At 37.8% G+C, this 22,185-nt stretch overlaps 1 protein-coding gene across 2 annotated transcripts; it reads left to right on the top strand.

Annotated features, from left to right (window-relative positions):
* The first annotated feature begins 1,154 nt into the window (after positions 1-1,154).
* Positions 1,155-18,126, top strand: LOC137735708 (exocyst complex component SEC10a-like). 2 transcript variants are annotated; one of them, XM_068475153.1, is made up of 25 exons: positions 1,155-1,291; positions 1,927-2,022; positions 2,136-2,393; positions 2,484-2,558; positions 3,057-3,158; positions 3,278-3,328; positions 10,995-11,100; positions 11,692-11,811; positions 12,069-12,160; positions 12,330-12,498; positions 12,576-12,652; positions 13,227-13,325; positions 13,445-13,535; positions 14,073-14,158; positions 14,248-14,421; positions 15,013-15,066; positions 15,182-15,307; positions 15,418-15,510; positions 15,603-15,749; positions 16,019-16,116; positions 16,463-16,547; positions 16,984-17,042; positions 17,133-17,231; positions 17,317-17,400; positions 17,693-18,126. In XM_068475153.1, the coding sequence occupies exons 2-25, from the start codon at positions 1,927-1,929 to the stop codon at positions 17,769-17,771; spliced, it is 2,520 nt and encodes an 839-aa protein (XP_068331254.1). In that variant the 5' UTR covers positions 1,155-1,291; the 3' UTR covers positions 17,772-18,126. The 2 variants fall into 2 exon arrangements, with proteins under 2 accessions (XP_068331254.1, XP_068331252.1); XM_068475151.1 differs by having other exon boundaries at positions 1,160-1,285.
* Positions 18,127-22,185: the final 4,059 nt, after the last annotated feature.

The following is a 22,185-nucleotide window of genomic DNA, read 5'->3' as shown; positions in this document are numbered from 1 at the left end:
TGTTGAACACCATTGAGGTGGTGAGTTTAAGTGGTGATAGTGATGCTTTTGTTGCACCGTCTCGATGCTTGAAGAGAGACGAGTGAAAGTTTGAATGAGAGAGTTTAAGAGTGTATGGAGTACGGTGAAGTGGTGTACTGGATTTTTGACACTCGTCGGAGTGGCCACTGTCGCAGGTGGCTAGTAGTGGTAGATCAGTGCATTGTGCACGCGAGAGGATTTTGAGATGAAGGTAAGAGATGAGAGATAAGAGGGAAATAAAGAAATAGTGAAAAATGAGAGAGACGCCGAGAGATTTGGAGGAAGAAGACATGGGGATGAGAGTGGTAAGTGGGTGTAGGACCCATAACACATAAATTTTTATAAGAAGATAATAAAATAACTAAAGGTCAAATATCTAGAATTATGAATTTACCAAAATGCCCTTCGACTTTGTAAGTCTGTAAAATCTCCTGAGTAAATCTAAAATTGATTTTGATTATGCCCACGCGTTCGTAGCGATGAGTACTACAAGTATATGATAAGATAATGGTTTGTACGTGTCACAAATTAATGGTGAATGAAAATCAACAACCTTGCCTCAAGGGGCATTTTCATCAATTCACTCCTTTACAATTTATAAAATTATAAAATTAGGGATGGGTTGTTACAATCTCAAATTGAGAAGGCTAAAGGTCCAAAAGTCAAAAAATGACCTGATGTGCCCAAAAATTCATCTCCAATAGATGACTGAGTTATAATTCTATGGAGCCCACAAAACCATTATTTCACAATCGGCATCAGGCTAAAGCCAAATGTAGCCCCCCTCTTAGTCTTTTTTTGGGAACTCAACTCTTCAATTGTAATAATTGATTCAAACTCAACGATTAGATTTGAAAACATTTAATGATGTTTAATTAAACTAACAATAAATTTAAAGTATAAACTTAAAACTAATAAATTATTGAGGGAATATGTTTAGCCATTTCGACTGAAGATGATATATAAGTATGTCATTTCGACTAGAGATGATCTAATAGAGTCAAGTTGAAGTGAAGTTGTGGGACACTTGTCACAACCACAGTGCTGGCAGAGAGTGGGCAGAGGATCTTCGGGACAGCGGATTCGAACTAATTTGCATCACAAGAAATGGGTAGAACCGTCATTTGAGTAAACGAATTTTCATTGTAGTCTTTTCGTTTATGAGCTCTCTCTCCTCTCTCTCAATCAGACCCGAACCAGACCCAGCGAAGCGGGAACTTGCAAAACTCTCTGCTACTCTCTCTCTCATTGAATTCGAATAGAGGTACAGGTTCCAGTTTTGGATTTTATTTAATTATATTTTATTTTTATTTATTTATTTTTTATTTACAAAGTGAAAATTAGGAATAGTAGTTGTCGATTTTTGCCTGAATGTGTGATGAAAAGGTAAGAGTTTTTTTTAGTAGTTTTTGCAATTTTATGGGTTCAAATTTTAGCAACCCTACTGTGACAATTGTAGCTTTGAATTTAGAGATGGTGGAGCTGTGACTCTGTGACTCTAATGGTAAATTTTGTTTTATTGTTCCATGTGTTTGGTTGGTGGAGTTATCAACTCCGGTACCTTCCAGCTGAAAAAGCCATCAAAACTAGAGAATATGTGACCTTTTTAATTAGAAGAAAATGATAATTTTAACATGCATAATTCAAGGCAACATTGATTCATTATCTTCAGCATGTTTTAAATTATTGGGTTTTGAATATGTTTCTGTAATGCATTCAATTTGTATATGATCATGGTTGAACTTTTGAGCTATTAGTTTGAAAAATTGTCAAAGTTGAATGTATTAATATGCTTTTTGTGATTTGAGCATCAAGACTTTGGTTCTCGAATCAAGCTAGTTGTTAATCTGTCTGTAATGATGGAACTTTTGGCTGCTGCTTCATTGCTGATTTATCCTGAACCAGATGAAAGAGGGTAGAGATGGAACCAAGAGCAATAGAATGTCAAAATCTTCATCCGTTAGCTCACTTCCACTCATCTTGGACATAGACGACTTTAAGGTGAAAAACGGAAAACATATCATATGTGTTTCTGTAACTTTTGTAGTGTACCTATTGTGAACTTGGCTGTGAATTAAAATAACGATTGATATTCTTTGACATTTGATTTGTAGGGTGAGTTTTCATTTGATGCATTGTTTGGGAACCTGGTAAATGAGCTGCTCCCATCTTTTCAAGAAGAAGAAACAGACTCATCTGAAGGTCATAGCAACGTCAGTGGGAACGATTCTTTACAAAATGGACATATGCGAGTACCATCAGATGCAGCAAAATTTGCACAAGGACTGTCAGACCCGTTATTTCCGGAAGTAGATAAGATCTTATCTCTGTTCAAGGATTCTTGTAAAGAGTTGGTTGATCTCCAGAAACAGGTATGTCTTGGGACAGTGTAGGTATTGGACTTACAAAGTCATTTTAATTTTTTTTCTGAAGTTGCTGATTCCACCCTGTCACCATTGAAGATTGATGGAAGACTCTACAATCTTAAGAAGGAGGTTTCTGTACAAGATTCTAAGCACCGCAAGACACTTGTTGAGGTTAGTTAGAGGAAAGCATGTATTTTACTGTTTATTCAGAAATTGTTTTGCACACTGCACTCCGAGAAGGAGTGGAAGTTCTTTCCAATTGAGAATGTTACTGTCAGAGCTAAAATATCATTGCTAGAATGCGATATGGATATTGGGTTGAACCTAATACAGTTCTCTAAGCTGGAAATAACAATTACCTGTTGGAAAATATGAAAATTATGGCAACTCATCTTTTGTAGATTTCACCTATCAATGTGCAATGAGTATCATATGTGAAGAACTCCATGGAATTTACATATTTTATTCTTGTTCTTGTTTTGGTAAAAATGAATGCTTACTATTTAAATTCTTTTCTAACATTGTCCGCCAATCTTAACTCTTAAGTGAGAACATGCAAGTTTTTCACATGTGAAGTGAGGATCTAAATTCCAAAAGTGCTTTAAAGCATTAGATGAAATCTGAAATGAACAGTGAACTGACCGTATTGCTATGCATATTTTTTCTCAGCTTGAAAAAGGAGTAGATGGCTTGTTTGGTAGCTTTGCCAGGTTGGATTCACGTATATCAAGTGTTGGCCAGACCGCTGCAAAAATAGGAGACCATCTGCAGGTGAAGTCTTTTCCTATGCCCGGTTACCAATGGCTAACTTCTGAAGTTGGTACTTGATATCTATTGTGCCATCGTTTCATTAAATATTTGTGTTTTATGATTATGTGTTTTCTTGTTAGAGTGCAGATGCTCAGAGGGAAACTGCTAGTCAAACAATAGAGCTCATAAAGGTAGTCACCGTCTGTTTGCTATATGCTACCCTTTTTTTTGAGAAGAAACTATAACAGTTTATTAAAAAAGAAAAGTGTAATACACAGAAGTGGATAAGAAATCCACCAAGAACAGAACAAGAAAATCTTTCCAGAGGATCAGATTACAAGTAGGACAACCTCAACCAAAATCATTTTACGACTGCTAACATATCCCACAGTATGTGAGAAAGAGAGTAATTCTTAAATTCATTTGAAACTGAAGCCCAGAGAGCTGCCCAATATCTTACTCTTCCCCACAGATCTGCTACCCCCACACCAGTATAATCGTCAAAAATTCTTTTGTTACGCTCCAACCAAATGTTCCAAAAAACTGCCGACACCAGACAACCCCACAAAGCTTTAGCTTTCCTCCCAATTCCTAGAGCCTCAAAATTAGTGCTTAGAAGCTCGAAACAACCCTTTGGGATGACCCAACTTACTCTAACCTCCTGAAACAATTTCCACCACAGTTGAATCGTGTAAGAACAATGAAGAAAAATGTGGTTAACACTTTCCTCCTTTGCTTTACACAAACTGCACCAATGGGGAGAGATGCAAATAAAAGGACTTCTCCTTTGAATTTGATCACAAGTGTTGAGCCTCCCAATAGCCACTAGCCACACAAGAACTTTGACCTTCGGAGGAACTTTTGATTTCCAAATCTGAGAAGAGGGTGGAAAATGTTGCACAATCCCATTGTTGCTCAAGAAAGAGCGATAGGATTTGCAGGTGAACAATCCTGATAAATCCAGTTTCCACCTTCTATCATCCGCTCTTGATTGAGACAAGCGAACATTTTCCACTTTCTGTAATAATCTAGCCGCCTCTTCTATCTCCACCTCGTTCAAATTTCTCCTGAAATCAAAATTCCAACTCAAAGAATTGATAGAAAGATCCACAAAACTTGCGATGTTCTGGTTGTGCCTTCTCGATAGCAAGAATAATCTAGGAAATTGTTCTTTCAATGTTCCCCCTTCCAGCCAACCATCCTCCCAACACCTCACCCTCTCCCCATTGCCCACCTTAAACTTGCAACATTGTAGAAAAGATTGGAGACCACACGAAATATCTTTCCAGGGGCTTCTACTTGAACCCCGCACTGGAGGATTTGCATTCCACCCATTATCCTGCAGCCCATACTTGCTTCTTATCACCTTGTGCCAGAGAGAATTTGGTTCCTTTGGGAATCTCCACAACCACTTAGCCAATAACGCTTCATTCTGATTCCTCAAATTCCCTACTCCTAAACCCCCTTCCTCCTTACTTTTAATAACTATCTCCCATTTCACCAGGTGGTTTTTCTTTCCTTCCTCCACCCCCTCCCAAAGAAATCCTTTCATTAGTTTTTCTAGGCGTCCAATCACCCCGCAAGGAATTTTGAACAAGGACATGTAGTAGATTGGCAAGCTTCCCAAAACAGATTGAATCAAAGTTAATCTGCCTCCTCTGGATAAGAAGGCCTTCTTCCAATTTTGAAGTCTTTTTTCCATTTTTTCTACCACTGGATCCCAAAACGTAAGTGCTCTTGGCCTGCCCCCAAGAGGGAGACCCAAATACTTTATTGGCCAACTACCCACCTCACAGCCCCAAGAATCTGCCAACCTTTTTAATTTCTCACAATCTGAGTTTATTCCAGCCAAAGAACACTTTGCTTTGTTGATTTTCAACCCTGAAACAGTACAAAATAAATTGAGCACCTCTAATAAGCTGTTCCAAACTTCCTCATCATCCGCCAAGAAGAAAATAGTATCATCAGCAAATTGAAGATGAGAGATCTCCACCCTTTCTTGCCCAATGCCTAAACCTTTGATCAACTGATTCTCTTGAGCCTTCTCCATTAATCTACTCAAGACATCCACTACTAAGGTAAAAAGAAAAGGTGACAGTGGATCGCCTTGTCTCAAACCTCTTGAAGCATGAAATTTTCCCCTAGGCCTCCCATTTATCAAAACGGAGAAATTTGCAGAATTTAGACATCCCTGCACCCATTTTCTCCATCTAATGGCAAAGCCTTTTCTTTGTAAAACTTCATCTAAAAATCTCCACTCGACGTGATCATAAGCCTTTTCAAAATCGATTTTAAACACCAATCCCTCCTCTTTCTTTTGCCTCACCTCTTCTACCACCTCATTTGCAATAAGGACCGCATCCAAAATTTGTCGGCCTTTAACAAAAGCTCCTTGATGTGGAGAGATTGTGCTGCCCATAACCTCCCTTAATCTTGAAGCTAGGGTTTTCGCCACAATTTTGTATAAACCAGTAACTAGGCTTATAGGCCTATAGTCCGTCACTTTCAAAGAATCTGACTTTTTCGGAATTAGACAAATAAATGTTTCATTTGTCACCGCATTTATTATTCCGGTCTCAAAGAACTCCTCCATGACCTTCAAAATATCCACTTTCAAGAATTCCCAACAGTGTTGAAACATTTGCAAGGAATAACCATCTGGTCCTGGCGATTTATCCCTTCCACAATCAAAGACTGCTCTTTGTACTTCCGATTCCTCAAAAGGCCTCTCAAGCCAAGCTGCCTCAGATTCACTTATTGAGGCCCAATTGATGCCTTCCAAGCCCCAACATACCTCTTCGTTACTACTAAACAGGGACTTGAAGAAGTTAACGATATGTTTTTCTATCTCTTCTGCATCCTCTACCACTCCCCTATCATCCACTTCCAACCTTTCTATATAGTTTCTGTTCCTTCTTCCACTTGCTATTCTATGGAAAAATTTAGTATTACCATCCCCTTCTTTAGCCCATTCCACTTTACCTCTCTGTCTCCACTTCACTTCTTCCTTATAAGCTAGATCTTCCACAAGGAAAAGTAACTCTTCCTTCTTTCTTTTAGCAGCAACATCTAGCCCTTCCAACCCTTCTCTCCTATCTAAATCCTCTATGCTAGCCTCAGCATCCTTAATTTGTTTCTCAACATCACCAAAACTTTCCTTACTCCATCTTTGCAACTTTCTTTTGATAGCTTTTAACTTGTACAAAAATTTATAACCTTCCCAACCCTCCACCTGCTCAGATTGCCACCATTGTTTGAACTTGTTCCTGAAATCTGGGTGCTGTAGCCACATGTTTTCAAATCTGAAAGGACTTGGCCCCCATTTCACCTTGTTAGTATCTAGTTGGATTGGACAATGGTCAGAAGTGACCCTTGCCAAAGCCATTTGTCTTACCTCTGGAAAAATCTCTTCACAACCTACTGAGATCAAAAATCTGTCTAACCTCCTACACACAGGTTCTTCTCTAAAGTTTGACCAAGTAAATTGAGCATTGAGCAACTCCAAATCCTTAAGCTCTGTATCTTGGATGAAATCATTAAAATTCCTCATGCTTGTAGTCATTCTTCCCCCATTTGATTTCTCATTTACAAATCTCACCACGTTAAAATCTCCTCCTACACACCATCTTGGTCCGCAAATACCGTAAAGGCCAGCCATTTCTTCCCAGAACTCCTTTCGCTCTCTATTTTTGCAGGGACCATAGACACCAGATAACCACCAGTCCAACCCATTGAGGGCTTTAATTTTTATGGAGACAGAGAAACCTCCAACCAAAGATTCAATAACCGAGATGTGTTTGGTGTTCCAAATCACAGCTATACCCCCAGATCTTCCTTGTGCAGGGGCGCAAATCCACTCTTTAAATCTGCTTCCCCAAACACTAGCCACAAGCGATCTGTCAATTGATTCTTTCTTTGTTTCTTGTAAGATAATAATATCGGGCTTTAGTCGCCTGAATTGCTGTTTCAAAATCAGCCTCTTCTTCCTACTTCCCAATCCTCTCACATTCCAGCTAATTATCTTCATTAAATCTGACAATGCCCCCTTGAATTTTCTTTTCTGCCTTATTTCCACCCACAAGCTTGCTAGCAATGACTTTCCCAGTATTCCTCTCAAGAAATAAAGACTTTTTCAGTGGCACCAAAGAAACTTTCATATTTGACATGAATTTGGTAGTTCGAGTTTGTGCTTCACGTTTGACTGATACCCTAGCCGACCTTTTCCTTCTGCTGTACTTTAACAGTTTCTTGTTTTTTCCAGTATCTTTGTATTCAACTTGTTCCACAGTGTCTAAATTTGCTATATGATGCGACTGAGAAGGTACCTCATCCAACGTCGTCCTTGTTTCCATTGTTGTATCAGTGAAGAGATTGTGAAACACATCGTTAAAGCGATCAAAAACATCGAAGGTTTCTTTTTCGTCTTGTGAAGAATCACCAAACTCCTCCTCTGAAACTGATGATTGTGACATGTATTCGTCTTCACCAAAATCTGATAATTGAGAATAATCCAGACCAAGATCCTCTGTCAACCTCATCCTTTGTTCCGATGATTCCTCTTCAAACAACCTGCCCGATGGCCTTATTGGAACATCATCGACATCACTTTCCTTTTCATCCATCTGTTCACAATCATTAATTAAGAAGGTGAGATTGGGAGATTGAATTTCCTTCAGTTTAGGCCTCTCAAAAGGAGTCAGATAAGATCCGAACTCGTCTGGAAGAACAAGCTTCAGTCTTTTTCCACAAATATCAGAATCGCCAAATCTCCCAAGGAAATTCAAATTGATACACATTGGAGTTTTACTTGAAACACCCTTGTGATGAGCTTTCATAGCCGAAGAGCATTGAGAATTGTTCACTGTTGAATACATTGAAGTGCTGCTTCCTCTTGTCAACCAACCACCGCCACCAACTGTCCCACATACCTCCAAGCCCTTGCCTACATCCGAAAAGACCACTTCTTTCTGACTTCCTTTCTCTATTGAACCATTAAAATAATCCCCTGCAACTGCCTTTTCTGCTCCTTCTGAGACAACCACCGCTTCTGTCATTTCCACCGCTCCTGTTAGTTTTCCTACTCTCTGTTGTTCACCTTGCTTTCTTACAGAAAAAGTAGAGTCATTGATTACAGACTTCTCAACCCGCACACTCTCTGTCACGTGCATGCTTTCTCCTTGCTTTCTTTCAGAACCAACATTGACAGGGCATTCAAAATCTCCAATCTGAAAACAGACACGTGTCCCTGAAATAGGGGCATTCTGTTGAAAATCTGCTTTCGCCGGAGGGATTATTCCGGTGATCCTTTGTAACTTCGATTCAGTCTTCAAAGAGCCATTTGATATTGTGGTTACTCCACCATCTGCAGCCGAAAGATTAGGTCTCTTTGCTGGCGAAAGTTGACGTATTTTTACCCTGAATACTGATTCTCCATCTACCACATTTACAAACTCTGGAATAAAGCCAATGTTGTTGGGTTTGATTTTTAACTTTGCTTCAATCAAAAAACCAAAGTTAGCTGTTCTACGATCAACTTGTACCAGACCACCGCATGCATCGCCAATCTTTTGGAAAAAAACATTGGTCCAAAGATGCGGTGGTAAACCTTCCAGAGCAACCCATCCACCATAACTAACCACCTTTCTGTCGTTTGATTTGATACTGTCCCACCATCCAGACAACACCACATCTGGTAACTTATTCATGGCTAGAACTCCAAGTTGTGCAATTTTTGTTGCTTCCTCTTCGTTCTGACAGACAAACAAAGCCTTGTTGCATTGGAACGGTGAAAGCCAAATTTTCTTTCCCAGCAGATTTTGAAGTGAGGCCTCCACAACTCTCCAAGGCTGATGCACCACAAGTCTCTCACAAACGATTACACTCCCCCAACTATAGGATTCCGTGGAAGTATCTCTCATATTCCAGTTTTTCTTAATCCAACTTTCCTCTCTGACGTTTCGAAGGGATGCCCCATTTGTCAACATCTTGCCTCCAATAACTGCGTCTCTATACGAAACCTGAGGGCCAAACCCCGAGTGGCTGCTCAAAGGCTCAATTCCATCCCTCTTCACATTCATCTGAGAAGCCCCGGCTCTCTTTCCCCCTCGGAGAATTTCAGACAGTAGGTCCTCCAGACTTCTCCAGCCGAAAAAGTTACTTCCTTTAGGAACGAAGATATTCCTGACAAAACCATCCTTTTCTGATTTGGACAGAACCAGAAAATCCCCGTTTTTGTTGTGGAATCTTTCAACCCAAAACTGATAATTATGACCTCTATATTTTCTGAAAAAGATCTGACCGTTTGTAACTACCGCCTCCTTTAACTGATCAATGAGCCAAGCAGCACATCCCAAATCGAAAGCAATCTGGTACCCTCTGTATCTAGTTCTTTCTGTTAACAGAATCCTTTCACCAGCAGACTTATCTTCCACCTCTAAGATGAAAACCTTTTGCTCTACTTTGTAATCCCTGGATAAATGTCGGTAGGTCATCTTATCCCAGTAAGATGCTGCTCCCCTTACCAGTTTCTGTTGTGAATCAGGGCAGTTTCTCCTTCTGACTCCATTGCCGCCTTCCCCTTTGCTCAGATGTGAACAATGGCTCAAAATACTTGTTCAAGCACAACAAGATCTATGCATGTCTAATGTCGCAGTAACTTTTTCCACTCCAAAATCCCAATAACTGGATTAAGCACCTTAAGATCAAAAGAATCGATCTTTATCACCAATTCTTCAAAACCAGGACACCCAATTGAAAATAATTGAAAATAATCCAAAACGATCCAATTCTCCAGCAGATCTCAGAACTTAGACAAATTGGAAAAAACCCAGATGAAAAGTTCATCCGAGTTGGTGGGTGGACTCGGTGAGAGAGCGATCAAGTGATCAATCCGAGTCGAAGACCGAGTTTACGGAAGATGGAGGAGAAGGAGAGCAGAATCGCGGCGACTCTGAAACCCAGCCAACTCATCCCGTATCCTACTCACTCACACTCCCAGGAAAACCAAATTTCCTAGCGATGCATTTCCAATCGACATGCAAAGAAGATCCGAGCAGTAACTTTTTTCCACTCCACTATCCCAAGATCTGGATTATGCACCTTAAGATCAAAAGAATCGATCTATATCGCTAATTCTTCGAATCCCGGACACCCAATTGAAAATAAACCCAAATCGATCCAATTCTCCAGCAGATCCATGTTGTTGTCGGAGATCGCGAAATTGAGAACCGGACGGCGGAGCCTAACCTGAGATCCACCGCCGCTGAGACGAGAGGGAATCAGAGACCGACGGACGAGAGGGAATCAGATCCGAGCTACCGACCTCCTTCGCTTTCAAAGTTTGTATTTGATTGGCATCAGTCTGAAATCCTTTTGTTGACAGACTTTGACATAGGGAAGAACCTGGGTATTTGAAACTTAAAATGGTAATCCACCATGAGTATAGAAGCGAACGTTAAATCAACAAACTACACCTAGCTTAAGAAACCATAATTAGTCATGACAATATAGCTTTCCAAGCTAGAATAGATCGGATAGTGATCTGCTCCTAAAAATAGGAGATACAGAAGCCCAAAGCACTGGCCAAAACCTGACCATAAGGCGGGCCCTGGAAAGTTTTAACATAAGCAGAAGGGATTCGCAAATCCTCCGGATTATCTCCCGCATGTCCTCCACTTCCAACCCCCTAACATCTTCAAAGATCCGCTGATTCCTTTATGACCAAGGGAAAACTGGAAGAGAACAAGACAGAGGACAGGGTTTCTTCTGGCCCAGAAGACCTAACTTGCAATCACTCAGAAATATATGCTACCCTTTATTCCTAAGAAGTTAACACCATGTTGCCTTTTATTCTTTCAGTACTTGATGGAGTTCAATAGTAGCCCTGGCGATCTGATGGAACTTTCACCCTTATTTTCTGATGATAGCCGTGTTGCAGAGGCTGCTAAAATTGCACAAAAATTGCGTACGATGGATTTATTAGTTTCAAAATCTGTAGTTATTTTGCTAAGGAACACTATTTATGAGCATCTCTCCCTCCACCTCTTACTCTCTTTCTGGGAATGGGGATTAAGGACATCAGAAAGTAGCAGTAGCTGTGATTTGTCTTCAGGATATGGTTATGATATATGTTTAGGTGGATGAAACCAGAATAATTTTGATCTAACTTATGTAGATATGTTAAGATATAATCGGCATCTGGAGCAGTTGGGTTCAATGGGCTGAAACTGTGAGAGATACCATATTAAATGTCCTTTTGCTACGTGGCCATCTAATGTGAAAAAGGTCTTTGTGCTTTATGAGTGTCAAATTATTACCATTCTTTCTAATGAGTATCTAGGAGCCCTATAGAATTGTAGAAGAAGCTGATGGTATCAATTAAAACTGAATTTTAATTATGGTAATATCATCCAATATTTTGAAAATGGAGGTAAAGTTGTGATCTTTACTAATGGTATTAAGGTTCTTCCAAGAATGGTTTAATTTTAGGAGTGATAGAATTTTTTTGCTCATCATTTCGAGATATAATAACCTTCCAGGCTTCTGTTAATATTAGGGGCATTTGCTGAGGAAGATATTGGAAGACAAGGGATATCTGTACCATCAGTTATGGGCAATGCAACAGCTAGCAGAGGGTTAGAAGTTGCAGTTCCTAATCTTCAGGACTACTGCAATGGTATGCTGACTTTTACATAGTCATAAAGTATTAAGCCTCATTGGAAAATTGTACTACGGTTATGCAATCTGTAGAAGAATACACTGTTTCCCTCATTGCTTTCGTTTTTTGTTCTTAATTCAAAATCATGGATGGCACACCTCCTTAATGATCTTGTTGAAAATCTTGAATCCTAGAAATTAGTTTCGGAGGGATAATTCCTACAAACTATGGTGCTTGATTCTAATTAAAGACTTTTGCTTCCAAATTTTGAATAGAATTGGAGAACAGATTGTTATCTCGTTTTGATGCTGCATCACAGAGAAGAGAACTGTCAACCATGGCAGAATGTGCTAAAATATTATCTCAGGTAATCATTGTTTCTGAACCTAGTGGATCATTGTACCTAGAGAATTTAACACTAGGACTCCTGACCTCTCTGTCTCATTAGCTCTAATTTCATAGTGAATCAAAGATCCCTTTAGTTTTTACACATGAATACCTTTGCCTTATTTTGTTGATTTAAAATTGCAATGCAGTTTAACAGGGGTACAAGTGCTATGCAACATTATGTGGGAACACGTCCAATGTTTATTGACGTGGAAGTCATGAATGCAGATACCAGGTTGGTTCTTGGTGATGAGGGTTCACAGGCTAGTCCTAGCAATGTTGCTCGTGGACTTTCGTCCTTGTATAAAGAAATCACAGGTTTAAAGATAGATATTAATCTAATACAAGTGGTTGAATTCTTCAGTATATTTGTTATATCTTAGTTCCACTTGCAGATAATGTACGTAAGGAAGCTGCAACAGTTATGGCTGTCTTCCCTTCTCCAAATGAAGTTATGTCAATCTTAGTTCAGGTACTGAGAAGGATTTAATTTTTTTTTATCTTTTTTGGGTGTGTATATATTTTCTCATCGCATTAGACCCAGGGTAGCCTCACCAATCCCGTTTTATGCATGCTATGTATCATATATATTACAAGGGTGGTGCTATCCACACACCTATTTTTACTTCTCACGCACTCCTCTCAATTTTGGGCCGTTGGATCGGATGAATTGAAGAAGATCAATGGACAAAAATTAACAAGGGTGTGTGGGAGGTAAAAAGGGGTGTGTGAATAGCACTACCCATACTACAAACCGTGCCTAACCCTTTGCAATCAAGACATCCATATGCTGTAATGATGAAGAGAATGTTAATTAGCATTGTGACAAATACACTTTCTGCTTTACCTCTGGATGCATTGATTTCAATGGTGAGCCCATGTTTAGTTTATACAACACATGGCAGCCTTAGAAGGGATTGATTCTGCTACAAGAGGGTTAATGGTGGTTATAATAAATCTTACTTTTGGGGTCCTTTTCGGTTTCCTGTTAATGTATTACTGGAGTTACTTCATATATGTAACTAGTTTTGTTATGTTGGGTGTAGCGAGTTTTGGAGCAGAGAGTTACTGCTCTACTGGACAAATTATTAGTGAAGCCATCTTTGGTGAATCTACCTCCTATGGAAGAAGGCGGACTTCTATTAGTGAGTAAATTACCATGCCTGTTTCCCTCTCCCCCTCCCCTATCTCTTGCTTCATCACCAAATGCTTATGAAGTAGCAATCAGCTTGTCACTTAACTTGTATTTGACCTGATGCTGCAGTATCTTAGAATGCTAGCAGTGGCATATGAGAAGACACAAGAACTTGCTAGGGACCTACGAGCTGTGGGATGTGGTGACTTGGATATTGAGGGTATGAATTAACTATATGGAATCTGTCTCCTTATTGTTTATTTTTTTTTCTCTCAATGCGAGTGTGGATATGATGGTGGGTGAAGGCAAGATAACCATTTGGACAATGTTATTTTAGCAAAAAATAAAACGAGCTTGTGGATTGTGTTTGGTTCCTGGACACTGAAAAGATTAATTGGGAAACAAAGATGCATCACACGAGATTCCTAACACAATATAAGGAACTTTTAGTTCTTATTTTAATGAGTTATTCTGCAGTGGAATCGTAACTAGATGGTTGCAGATTGGGGTACCTTGTTACCTCCAATATACGTGGTCTTTGCCCAGTTCCTTTGAAAGCAGAAAAAATGATGAGAAGAGCAGAATTTGCCATTTGAGTAACAAATCCTTGGCTCAAAGCTGACATATATTAACTTGTGCTGTCTTACTTGGTGGGAAGTTAGTGTTTTTAATGTCAGTCCGCATTTTGCGTGGTTGAAATTGATTATTGTATTTATCAACTGTGGGATCTTCATAGAAACTTCCTTTGATGGTCCAGGCCTCACAGAATCTCTGTTTTCTTCTCACAAGGATGGATATCCTGAACATGAGCAGGCCTCTCTTAAACAACTATATCTAGCTAAGGTTTGCATCAACTGCATTTTTTCTGACCAAGCTTTAGTCCTCATTCTTTCATGGTTGTAACAATGCATAAAAGTTATTATACTGTGCAGGTGGCAGAACTACGTGCTGAAAGCCAACAGATATCTGAATCAAGTGGAACAATTGGGCGCTCAAAAGGTGCTGCAGTTGCATCTTCCCACCAGCAAATATCCGTCACTGTTGTGACAGAGTTTGTCCGCTGGAATGAAGAAGCAATTGCCAGATGCACTTTGTTTTCATCTCAAGTAATGTTTGCTATTGAAGCTACTTATGATTGCTCATTTTAAACTTGTATCTAATTTACTTGGGATTCATGGAATTCTTTTTTAAGTAATCTTTTAAATTCTGGAAGAGCATATTTAAAATATAACTCTCACGTTTTTCTTTGAACTCCATTGTAGTCTAATTTTTCTTCTGTACTCCCCAATATAGGTTGGGGTTTACCTGTTCTTTTCTATTTTGGTAAGAATTGGTTAACATACACAAAGGTTCTTTGTGCAACATGGAAATTGGAATCTCAAAATGTATCTGCATAGAGACAGTTGTATGAAGGTCATACTTAAATTAGCTCTTTCCCTTGTGGATAAGAAATTCGTTGCATTGGTGCACAAGTCAGCTGTATGTTACTGCTGATCATTAGCCTGGAAGAAATCTTGACATGCAGTATAAAACTGAGAATTGGGTGATGGGAGAACTCAAACTGAGTGGTAAAATAGGAATTGAGAATAAAATGTTCTTTAGATGTTGAAATGGTTTTGAATTGTACTGGATTTTTATTATCTTTCAGATATAGTGCCAGTTTGTCAGATTATTATTTTTTACATGTTATTGGACAGCCTGCAACACTTGCAGCAAATGTAAAGGTGGTGTTCACTTCCCTGCTAGACCAAGTAAGTTGGTTGCTTCAATTGAGGGTTCAATCAAATGTTAGTTCATAGATATTCACTTGTTATTTTTTTAAATTAATATTAAGACAGAAATTCGTGTATGTTTTTCAATTTTCAGGTCAGTCAATATATAACGGAAGGTCTTGAGCGAGCAAGAGATGGCCTGACTGAAGCTGCAGCTTTGAGGGAAAGATTTGTACTTGGGACTAGCGTTAGAAGGGTGGCTGCTGCTGCTGCTTCTGCTGTACTAACCTGATCATAGACCTTTTATTGCATTCTAAATTATGAAGTTGTTAAGATAAAATGTATAGTCTACCCATAGGGAACTTAAGGATATCAATGGCTGATCCATAGGCAGAAGCTGCTGCCGCTGCTGGTGAAAGCAGTTTCAGATCTTTCATGGTTGCTGTACAACGTTGTGGTAGTAGTGTGGCTATAGTTCAGCAGGTATGTTGATTGGATTGCCATTTATCTAAATGCATTGAATGTTGCTTTTAGTGGAAGACATGATATGTTGAACTAATTGGGATTCTCTCCAGTATTTCTCAAATTCTATATCTCGGCTTCTACTCCCTGTCGATGGTGCACATGCTGCTTCTTGTGAAGAAATGGCAACAACTATGTCCAGTGCAGAGGGTGCTGCATATAAAGGGCTTCAACAGTGCATTGAAACTGTGATGGCAGAGGTCAGTTATTGAATTGTAGACCTGCTATTTAGAATCTTGTCTAAGGAAGGTGGTCAACAGGCTTACATATTTCATGATTTCAACCCCGTTAGTATCTGGACATAATAATGGCTTGTCTTTCTTGCTGGGTGCTGCTTTATATCTGTATGGACTTGTTCTTGTTGATTCTCATAGTTCCTGTATAGGCATTAGGCCGTATACGTATTTGAGCTCTATGACATTTCCTACTTGTTTCTTCTTTTTCCTTCTCTGAAATTCCTACTATCCAGGTGGAGCGGTTACTTTCTGCTGAACAGAAGACAACAGATTATAGATCACGTGAAGATGGATTTGCTCCTGATCATCGGCCAACAAATGCCTGTACAAGGTACGATGAACGAATAATTAAAGCCTACAACTTAAGGGCTTCCAAAAACTGATTTACATGAATTTGTTTTCTTGGAGGGAGAAGCCTAATATGAACCAAAAATTAGCTAATGCTACAATAAGTTCTGAGATCTAGAGATTTTGACACCTTCGTTTCTTTTCGCTATGTCTGATGCTTTTTAAATGATTTTCCTGGTCAAAATTATTAGTTTTTGTCTTTATGTAATATTTACTTTGCAAATTTTATCACTTAAATTCCCTACTAATTTGATACTAATTAATGATCTTGATCAATATAAACCATGTTGTTTCTGGATGTTTACTAACGTTTCTCTTCTCTTGTCTAGAGTTGTAGCATATCTTTCCCGTGTACTAGAATCAGCATTCACAGCACTTGAAGGTCTTAACAAACAAGCGTTTCTGACTGAATTAGTAAGTAGTTCATTTGTGATCTCGCCTGACTTATTTATGTGATTCATGCCTATGATGGCCCTTTTGCAACCATAGATTAGGATTAGATTGATACTGTAGAATAAGAGGCCTCCGCACTGAATTAAGTGAAGGGATCACACAGGGCTTCAACACAGCAAAGAATGCTTTTCCTATTATATGATACACTGAATGATGATTGTATCAAAATTGATATAACACAGTAAAGTGCACAATGACTTGCATTTTACAAGGCCATGCACATTATATCGTGTTATTGATATTTCTCATTGTTGTTGCTTTTTATTGTAATGTGTGGTATAAACTTGCTCTTTTTTGGTTTGGCTGCATAGGATTAGGGAAGTTGTAGTGATTATATAGTAATGATGAGTTGGAAACCTTCACATTTGAATTTATGTAATTGTGAAATTTTTACCAGGGTAACCGCTTGCATAAGGGGCTGCTAAATCATTGGCAAAAGTTCACTTTTAATCCGAGGTAGGTGGACTTTCTCATATTTTCTGTGGCTGGCTAATAGAGTTGAAAGTTGTACAAGTAGCATATCCTAATTCCTAATTTCTTTCTCAGTGGAGGACTGCGGCTGAAGCGTGACATAACTGAGTACGGAGAATATGTGCGTAGTTTCAATGCTCCTTCTGTTGATGAAAATTTTGAATTGCTGGGGATGTAAGTTTCGTAGAAATTGCTAAATTTTTAGCTTCTATTCATCTTGATTTTTAATATCAATTTAATGATGAGCTTTTGCCTTCAGAATGGCCAATGTCTTCATTGTTGCTCCTGAAAGTCTCTCAACTCTCTTTGAGGGTACACCCAGTATACGGAAAGATGCACAAAGGTATCACTTTGAACATGTTGAATTGTAGAATGTAAAGACACTCTTAGAACACACACGCGCACGCACGTGCACATCTCAGTTTATCTTCCAATTAAAGAAAAGGGATGCTTCCCAAATGATGAAAAGTTTCAAAATATCCTGTTATCATATTGGAAACATCCGGAAAGAAATACACCATTCAGCTTGAAATATTTTGTCAAGATCGACATTTCTTTCTTTCTCAATGTATCATATTTCTTTTTTGGTCAGAGGTTTTATGTTGTGATAAATTTCAATTCGGATGCCAAATTAGGTTTATTGAGCTTCGAGAGGACTACAAGAGCGCAAAGCTTGCTGCCAGACTTAGTTCCTTGTGGACAAGTTCTAGTTGATACAGAAACAGTACGTGATGATTAGATACGACCTCCCAAATTTTACTTGTCATCAAGGGTTCCAGAGCTTAGAAAAATGGCACGTCAAGTTGAAATTTGGAGGCACAGAAGCTCGGGAACTGGTTCAAACTAAGTTAACTGTCTGGTTAAGGAGCTCATCTTTGGACTGATCATTGTATATTGTTTAAAAGGTATAAATAGGAGGACCGGCAAAGATATGTAGTCGGGAGCTTGAATTCGTTGTACCAGTGTTTGCCTTTTGTAAGTGTACTTTTGAGAAGTAAATTAAGATAATCGAGGATAATTTGTTGAACAAAGTAGTTAATTTTTGAGGTGAATGTATTGCTGTTTCTTATGTTATTGTCAAACTTTGTATTGCTGTTTCTTATGTTCTTGTCAAACTTTGGATTAATACGTTTTTAACTACGGATTAGTTTCACTGGAATTTATGGTACTTATAGTGAGCTCTACTGTTGTCTCAAATCAGCAACAAAAGTCACTAAAGGGAAGGTTCAACATTGAAGTGATGTTTTTACTCCAAGTCCATCAATCACATGCAGGAATGAGCGGAAAAAGGGAAAAAGGTCCATGCCATTCGTGGTGGGCTGCCTCCTATGGAGATTTGGCTGTTTATAGGCATTTTTTTAAAAATTCTCGCCTAACACTTTCTAGGCTCAGCAGCTAACCACCGTCTTAATTAATTTCTAGATGTTTGACAATTAAGAAATGGTGTCTAGGTGTGCTTAGGCATTAGTCTCGCCCTCCTAGACCCACCTAGGTCATGATTCTCACTTAGACAGAAAATACATAACTTTTAGTTTGCATTTTATTTATTTTTTAAATAAATTGTAATAGACTTATTAAATACTTAGATGAATACATATTATATGCTTGTTCTCCATGTTTTTATTATGTTCTGATACTTTTAATCTATATACCATTCTATTTTGCAGTTTAGTATCCCAATCAAATTATGTATTTTTTTTAGTATAATTAGACACTTATTTATGCGATTTATAATGAATTTACTTAAATCGACCTAGTTCGCCTAGGCTCCTGCCTAAATCCCGCCTAACCGTTTAGGCACTAAGCCCCAACCCGCCGTCTGACAAGCACCTAGTGTCTTCTAGAACCCTTCCTATAGGCACCCACCTCTCTCTCTCTCTCTCTCTCTCTCTCTCTCGATCGATCGATCGATCGATCGAAAGTGTAGTGGGGGTGGCTAGTAATGGAGTACCTCATCTGATAGCAAAGGTCACTTAGATGTGCTTGTGCCAAACCCATTAATATAAACCATCTTCATCTCTTAGAATGGGCTTCAGAGACTTGCAGAAAAAGCCACCAAAGATCATCAAACAAGTGTAAGATAGTGTACGTCGCCCACACAATTCTCTAAGTTTGTGGTTATGCGGTTGCTTCTCATATTTTCCATCCCCCACCTTTCCACAAGTTTCTATATATTTGACACATACAAAACATTCAAATGAACGGTGCTTGGCTCTTGAACAATAAATTACAAACTAACACGTATACTGAACTGACTAACTAAAAATTCAACAAGAGAAGTTCAAGAACACATGCTAAATTGTGATGTGTTTGTGAAAAAGATTCTGCTTCATACATATGCATGTATCATTTTCCTGAATTTCAAAATGAATAGAAACCTATAAATAGAGTAAAGACCGTGTATGCTTTGACCTTTGACCACCCAAATGGATGGGGAGAGAGAGAGAGAGAGAGAGAGAGAGAGAGAGAGAGAGAGAGAGTGTGACGTGAGGTGTGTGTCATAAGTAACTTCTGTGTGGGGGTGGTCCAAACTCTATCCCTCCAATCTGAAGTATGGACCATCTAATTAACACAATTTTATTTTTTTAATAAACGATATTATCTATATTAAAGGGGAGGAAGTGAGTTTAGCCTAACAATAATGTGGTTTATATTCGTTTTTGGTGAGAATTGAATCTAGAACCTCACTTACAAATGAAAATGAATACTACTATATCATAGTATTAAATGGCTACACAATTTCAACTTATGCGATTGAGGATTATTTACGGGTGCTGTCGCTGAATACATTTTTGTTGATAAACGATTTTGTTGGGCGTGTTCCTGAAAAAGTACATAATAAAAAAAAAAATTCAGCAAAATAGGTTCTTTTATGACCTAAAACCGCTTTTTACTTTTTCTTCGAGATGTATGTTAATATTTATAGTATTTAGGCCTCTTCAAAGTAAGTCTAGGTTGAACTTGTTGACAATTATAATATTTGTGGCCTAACAATATGAAAACACTTGCAACCATTCTAAAGGCATGGCTAACAAATCTGTAGTCTAAAGATCAAGGTCGGTTATGAGATTTTAGAGGTCTTGTACGAGATTCAAACGGAGGCCTTTACATTGTATAAAATTTTGATTGCTACATTTCTTTTGTATCTAATAATTTTTCTTATTATGTATAAATTGATATAAAGCCAAAAAAATTTAAAAAAATAAAAGAATGAAGTACAGTGTGGTATTTATGCACCTCTCCGCAATCTCCTATGTTTTTTGTTCGAAACTCCCTTGTAAATATAAAAGCATGGTGTGATGGCTATATACTTGTCATGTCACCGTACAAATACTATAACCATTAATGCTCTTTATTATCATCTAGAATTTATGTTAAACGAATAACTGGTTATGATATTGATAGCATCTTATAGGTTGATTGTTGTTAGATTAGTTAAAATTTCGAGATTCATGTCTTAAACAATTAAACCATAATCTAACGGCGGGTATGAGCAAAGTTGTGTTATAATTTTCTTTTGATATATGGATGACTAAAGTCTTCGAATGATGAAAATTTTAATTAGATGACCTTTAAAGTGTGACCAAAAAAATAAACGATTCTTGTTATTACATATATTCTATTAAATGATGTCATATAAGCAAGGGAGCTTATTATTTTAAACATTTAAGAATTTTAATTTATTATGATATTCCTAATTATATATTTATAAGCAAAAGTTATGTTTTAATGAAAGATTTTTTTTTTTTTTAATAAACAGTGGAAGAAATTAAACTACAAATATTTAAAAAGAGAAAACAAATAGTGTAGCACAAAAAGGCCCAAAGTGGTTACCCGAGGAGTCGAACTCGTGCCCAGGTGAATGACAAATCCAGCGCTTGACAACTTCACTAAGAAAACACTGTGATTATGTCCACGCTTTGCACCCCCTCAGGTTCGGCCCTGTTAAAGATTGTGGATAAAAAGAAATTTCTCATTGCCTAAGGAATATAAATGAAACATCTCGTGTTATTATATAATTGAAAAAAAAATTATTTTTTAAGTTAATAATTTTTTAATACAAGTATCTCACTACTTATTACCACCCCTTCCTATACACTAAAAATTCTCTTGCGGATAACGTTTAACTTCTTCACAAACTATAATTATAATTCTTTTTGGTGCGAAAGCCTCCCTCCATAGGGGAAAAAGGGGAAACGATTTCATTGGTGTCCTCCAAATATCTGTGAATGATGCATGTGGATGTGGGTACATGCCTATATAACTAAATTTTTAGCTATAAGTATAGACCTGACCTCTATTAAATAAAATATATTTTATATAAAAAAAAAGTAAATGAAATATATATATGTGTAAATAGAAAGTGTTATTAGCACTCCAAAAATCTCAATCTACACTTCTTACAAGTGTATGTTTCTTTCCAAATATAGTAAGTTTGGAGTGTAGAATGAAATTTTTTAAGTGCTAATAACAATTCTCATTTATATATATGCGCATAGAATGAAAATATATATGTGTGTATAAGATAACCTATGTTATACCACCTCTCCTCTTTTTTTTTTTTTCTTTTTTTTTTTTTTTTTTTTTGTGAGAAACATGTTAGACCACTTTGGGTCTTCCCCAAAACTACTACATGATGACAAACTATGGAAAGGGATTCTCTCCAGATCCCTTCCTTCTAATCCACCAAGTCTGAAGATCCGTGCCATTGAAATTTGATCCAACGTCTACAAACAGAGGCTCACTTTAAAAGTTATAATAACTTTAGCCATTAAATCAAATTTTAGTAGTCCGGATCTCTGGACTTGGTAGATTATGAGGAAATGATCCAAAGAAGATCCATTTCCGACAAACTATACCAATTGTCAAGTCAAACAATCAAATTTGTTTTAATTAATGAATTAAAAAGGGAAATGATTTTGATATACTTTTTTCTCTCTTTGGATTCTGTAAATATATAATTTTTTTTAGATGAAACAATAACTATTTTATTGTAATACTAAGAAGGCAACTGTTATTAATATTTTAAAATTTTCATTTTACACTCCACACAAGTGTATTTTTCTTCTAATTATGGATGACACACCCTGTCCCGAAAAGTCCACTTAGACTCTGAATCGAGTTGTGC

The sequence above is a fragment of the Pyrus communis genome, chromosome 5 (genome assembly GCF_963583255.1).
Source record: "Pyrus communis chromosome 5, drPyrComm1.1, whole genome shotgun sequence".
NCBI classification, from domain to species: domain Eukaryota; kingdom Viridiplantae; phylum Streptophyta; class Magnoliopsida; order Rosales; family Rosaceae; genus Pyrus; species Pyrus communis.
Note: the sequence above shows the minus strand (reverse complement) of the source record. Positions and strands in the feature narration are given on the sequence as shown.

Coding starts and splice junctions, on each gene's coding strand:
- LOC137735708 (XM_068475153.1), top strand. CDS start 1,927: ATGAAAGAGGGTAGAGATGGAACCAAGAGCAATAGAATGTCAAAATCT. Junction 2,394..2,483: donor TGGTTGATCTCCAGAAACAG/GTATGTCTTGGG, acceptor TCACCATTGAAG/ATTGATGGAAGACTCTACAA. Junction 15,750..16,018: donor TTGAAACTGTGATGGCAGAG/GTCAGTTATTGA, acceptor CCTACTATCCAG/GTGGAGCGGTTACTTTCTGC.